At 50.9% G+C, this 5,000-nt stretch overlaps 1 protein-coding gene across 2 annotated transcripts in view; it reads left to right on the forward strand.

The window, feature by feature from the left end:
- Nucleotides 1–5,000, forward strand: part of LOC139384455 (high affinity cAMP-specific and IBMX-insensitive 3',5'-cyclic phosphodiesterase 8A-like) — a 185,316-nt gene that overhangs the window by 148,232 nt on the left and 32,084 nt on the right. For both annotated transcript variants that reach the window (XM_071129225.1, XM_071129226.1), the window contains exon 12: nt 3,541–3,618. In XM_071129225.1, coding sequence (XP_070985326.1) covers nt 3,541–3,618 — 78 coding nt within the window. The remainder of the gene's footprint in view (nt 1–3,540; nt 3,619–5,000) is intronic.

Genomic DNA, 5,000 nt, shown 5'->3' on the forward strand with positions numbered 1-5,000 from the left:
AAGTAGACTGTGATTTTGCTGTGGTCTGATAGGGGTGTCAGTGGGCTGACTGTGAACGCTCTGAGAGACTCTGGGTTGAGGTCGGTGATAAAGTAGTCTACAGTACTACTGCCAAGAGATGAGCTATAGGTGTACCTACCATAGGAGTCCCCTCGAAGCCTACCGTTGACTATGTACATACCCAGCGTGCGACAGAGCTGCAGGAGTTGTGACCCGTTTTTGTTGGTTATGTTGTCATAGTTGTGCCTAGGGGGGCATATGTGGGAGGGAATGCTGTCACCTCCAGGCAGGTGTTTGTCCCCCTGTGTGCTTAGGGTGTCAGGTTCTTGTCCGGTTCTGGCATTTAGGTCGCCACAGGCTAGTACATGTCCCTGGGCCTGGAAATGATTGATTTCCCCCTCCAGGATGGAGAAGCTGTCTTCATTAAAATATGGGGATTCTAGTGGGGGGATATAGGTAGCACACAGGAGGACATTTTTCTCTGTTAGGATAATTTCCTTTTGAATTTCTAGCCAAATGTAAAATGTTCCTGTTTTGATTAATTTAATGGAGTGAGTTAGGTCTGCTCTATACCAAATTAGCATACCCCCTGAGTCCCTTCCCTGTTTCACACCTGGTAGTTTGGTGGATGGGACTACCAGCTCTCTGTAACCTAGAGGGCAACCAGTGGGTCCGTCTCCTCTATACCAGGTTTCTTGCAGGATGACAATGTCTGTATTACCGATTTCTTTGGTGAAGTCCGGGTTTCTGCTCTTTAGGCCAAAGGCAGATGACCTCAGGCCTTGGATATTCCATGATAATATCTCTCTCTCTCTCTCTCTCTCTCTCTGTCTCTCTCTCTGTCTATGTCTCTGTCTCTCTCTGTCTGTCTCTTTCTCTCTCTCTCTCTCTCTCTCTCTCTCTGTCTCTCTCTCTGTCTCTCTCTCTCTCTCTCTCTGTCTCTCTATCTCTTTCTTTCTTTCTCTCTCTCTCTCTCTCTCTCTCTCTCTCTCTCTCTCTCTCTCTGTATCTCTATCTCTGTCTCTTTCTTTCTCTCTCTCTCTCTCTCTCTCTCTCTCTGTCTCTCTCTCTTTCTCTCTCTCTGCCTCTCTGTCTCTCTCTCTCTCTGTCTTTCTCTCTCGCTCTCTGTCTTTCTCTCTCGCTCTCTGTCTCTCTCTCGCTCTCTGTCTCTCTCTCGCTCTCTGTCTCTCTCTCGCTCTCTGTCTCTCTCGCTCTCTGTCTCTCTCTCGCTCTCTGTCTCTCTCTCGCTCTCTGTCTCTCTCTCTCTCGCTCTCTGTCTCTCTCTCTCTCTCTCTGTCTCTCTCTCTCTCTCTCTGTCTCTCTCTCTCTCTGTCTGTCTGTCTCTCTCTCTCTCTCTCTGTCTCTCGCTCTGTCTCTCACTCGCTCTCTGTTTCTCTCTCGCTCTCTGTCTCTCTCTCTCGCTCTCTGTCTCTTTCTCGCTCTCTGTCTCTCTCTCTCTCTCTCTCTCTGTCTCTCTCTCTCTCTCTCTCTGTCTCTCTCTCTCTCTCTCTCTCTCTCTCTCTCTCTCTCTCTCGCTCTCTGTCTCTCTCTCTCGCTCTCTGTCTCTTTCTCTCTCTCGCTCTCTGTCTCTCTCTCTCTCTCTCTCTGTCTCTCTCTCTCTCTCTCTCCCTTTCTCTGTCTCTGTCTCTCTACACTCTCTGCCTCTCTCTCTCTCCCACTCTCTCATGTTTTTCTACAATGCATACAAGCTAAAGTTAAGGAAGAGTAATGGAGTATTATCTAATGCATGTTTAGACGGTGTCTACCAGTTACTGATGTTATCCTTGAGAAAGCATGGGAGAAGAAATTACCACTGACACAGGGTCAGCTGTTTGTTCACCCCCATAATGGTTAAGGTTAAGATTGGGAAATGGGAAACCTCTACCCCTAAACTGATCCCAGATCAGTGGTAAGGGGAAACCTCTACCCCTAACCTGATCCTAGATCAGTGATAAGGGGAAACCTCTAACCCTAACCTGATCCCAGATCAGTGGTAAGGGGAAACCTTTACCCCTAACCTGATCCTAGATCAGTGGTAAGGGGAAACCTGATCCCAGATCAGTGGTAATAAGGAAACCTGATCCCAGATCAGTGGTAAGGGGAAACCTCTACCCATAACCTGATCCCAGATCAGTGCTAAGGGGAAACCCCTAACCTGATCCCAGATCAGTGGTAAGGGGAAACCTGATCCCAGATCAGTGGTAATAAGGAAACCTGATCCCAGATCAGTGGTAAGGGGAAACCTGATCCCAGATCAGTGGTAAGGGGAAACCTGATCCCAGATCAGTGGTAAGGGGAAACCTGATCCCAGATCAGTGGTAAGGGGAAACCTGATCCCAGATCAGTGGTAAGGGGAAACCTGATCCCAGATCAGTGGTAAGGGGAAACCTGATCCCAGATCAGTGGTAAGGGGAAACCTGATCCCAGATCAGTGGTAAGGGGAAACCTGATCCCAGATCAGTGGTAAGGGGAAACCTGATCCCAGATCAGTGGTAATAAGGAAACCTGATCCCAGATCAGTGGTAAGGGGAAACCTGATCCCAGATCAGTGGTAAGGGGAAACCTGATCCCAGATCAGTGGTAAGGGGAAACCTGATCCCAGATCAGTGGTAAGGGGAAACCTGATCCCAGATCAGTGGTAAGGGGAAACCTCTAACCTTGTAGTATAACAGAGGCAGTAGGGTATGTGTTATTGTCCTGCCAGTTGGCTGGTTGTCATGTGTGTCAGATGTGTTCCTCTCCCATGACAACCACTCATGTAACTAGAAGGTTGACCTGTGTGTCAGATGTGTTCTTCTCCCATGACAACCACTCATGTAACTAGAAGGTTGACCTGTGTGTCAGATGTGTTCCTCTCCCATGACAACCACTCATGTAACTAGAAGGTTGACCTGTGTGTTTTGGTTTTACTTCCCTTGTGGGGGTCAGAAGTCTTCACAAGGAAGTAAAACAAGGACAATTCGGACAACTGGGACATTTTTCCAGTCCCCACCAAGAAAAAGGCTATTTTAGGCTTAGTGGTTAGGTTTAGGGTTTAAATTAGGGTTTAGGATTTAAATTAGGGATTCAGTTTAGGGTTTAAATTAGGGATTAGATTTAGGGTTTAAATTAGGGGTTAGGTTTAGGGTTTAAATTAGGGGTTAGGTTTAGGGTTTAAATTAGGGATTAGGTGTAGGGTTTAAATTAGGGATTAGATTTAGGGTTTAAATTAGTGGTTAGGTTTAGGGTTTAAATTAGTGGTTAGGTTTAGGGTTTAAATTAGGGATTAGGTTTAGGGTTAGGAGTTAGGTTAAGGGGTTAGGGAAAATAGGATTTTGAATGGGAATCAATTGTTTGGTCTCCACAAGGATAGTATAACAAATGTGTGCCTGTGTGTGTGTGCCCGTGTGTGTGTGTGTGTGTGTGTGTGTGTGTGTGTGTGTGTGTGTGTGTGTGTGTGTGTGTGTGTGTGTGTGTGTGTGTGTGTGTGTGTGTGTGTGTGTGTGTGTGTGTGTGTGTGTGCGTGTGGGACTGTGTGTGTGTGTGTTCTCCCCTCCCTAGACATCCAGTCCAGTAAGCATAAGGACCGGAGGAAAGGCTCGTTGGACGTCAGATCGACTACGTCTCGAGGGAGTGATGGTGAGAGGAGGGAGGGAGGGAGAGAGGGATGGTGAGAGGAGGGAGGGAGGGAGCGATGGTGAGAGGAGGGAGGGAGGGAGGGAGCGATGGTGAGAGGAGGGAGGGAGGGAGGGAGGGATGGTGAGAGGAGGGAGGGAGCGATGGAGGGAGGGAGGGAGGGAGGGAGGGATGGTGAGAGGAGGGAGGGAGGGAGGGATGGTGAGAGGAGGGGAGGGAGCGATGGTGAGAGGAGGGGAGGGAGGGAGGGAGCGATGGTGAGAGGAGGGGAGGGAGGGAGGGAGCGATGGAGGTAGGGAGGGAGGGAGGGAGCGATGGTGAGAGGAGGGAGGGAGGGAGCGATGGTGAGAGGAGAAGAGGGAGGGATGGTGAGAGGAGCGGAGGGAGGGATGAGGAGAGGAGGGAGGGATGGTGAGAGGAGAGGAGGGAGGGAGGGATGGTGAGAGGAGAGGAGGGAGGGAGGGAGGGATGGTGAGAGGAGAAGAGGGAGGGAGGGAGGGATGGTGAGAGGAGCGGAGGGAGGGATGAGGAGAGGAGGGAGGGATGGTGAGAGGAGAGGAGGGAGGGATGGTGAGAGGAGAGGAGGGAGGGAGGGAGGGATGGTGAGAGGAGAAGAGGGAGGGATGGTGAGAGGAGAGGAGGGAGGGATGGTGAGAGGAGAAGAGGGAGGGAGGGATGGTGAGAGGAGAGGAGGGAGGGAGGGAGCGAGGGAGGGAGCGAGGGAGGGAGGGAGGGAGGGAGGGAGGGATCGTGGGAGGGAGGGAGGGAGAGATGGTGAGAGGAGAAGAGGGAGGGAGGGATGGTGAGAGGAGAGGAGGGAGGGAGGGAGGGAGGGAGGGAGGGAGGGAGGGAGGGAGGGAGGGAGAGAGGGAGGGAGGGAGAGACTGTGGAACTATTCTAGAGAACAGACAAATGAACATGATCACTACTATTATTCTACTTGTTTATTGGACACATCTTTGGAGATGGATACTGATCATGACATGTTGACTGGTGAGGAACAAGCCAGTGTCGTGGTGTCTACGGGGTAGTCTTCCTGTCCTCGTCTTTCTCTCCTCGTCTTCTTCTCCTCGTCTTCCTCTCCTTGCCTGTCCTCGTCTTCCTCTCCTCGTCTTCCTCTCCTCGTCTTCTTCTCCTTCTCCTCTTCTTCTCCTTGTCTTCCTCTCCTCGCCTCTCCTCGTCTTCCTCGCCTCTCCTCGTCTTCCTCTCCTCGTCTTCCTCTCCTCGTCTTCTTCTCCTCGTCTTCTTCTCCTCCTCGTCTTCCTCTCCTCGTCTTCCTCCACGTCTTCCTCTCCACGTCTTCCTCTCCTCGTCTTCCTCTCCTGATCTTCCTCTCCACGTCTCTCCTCGTCTTCCTCTCCTCGTCTCTCCTACTTTCCTCTTTT

This window comes from Oncorhynchus clarkii, chromosome 26 (assembly GCF_045791955.1).
Source record: "Oncorhynchus clarkii lewisi isolate Uvic-CL-2024 chromosome 26, UVic_Ocla_1.0, whole genome shotgun sequence".
Lineage (NCBI taxonomy): Eukaryota > Metazoa > Chordata > Actinopteri > Salmoniformes > Salmonidae > Oncorhynchus > Oncorhynchus clarkii.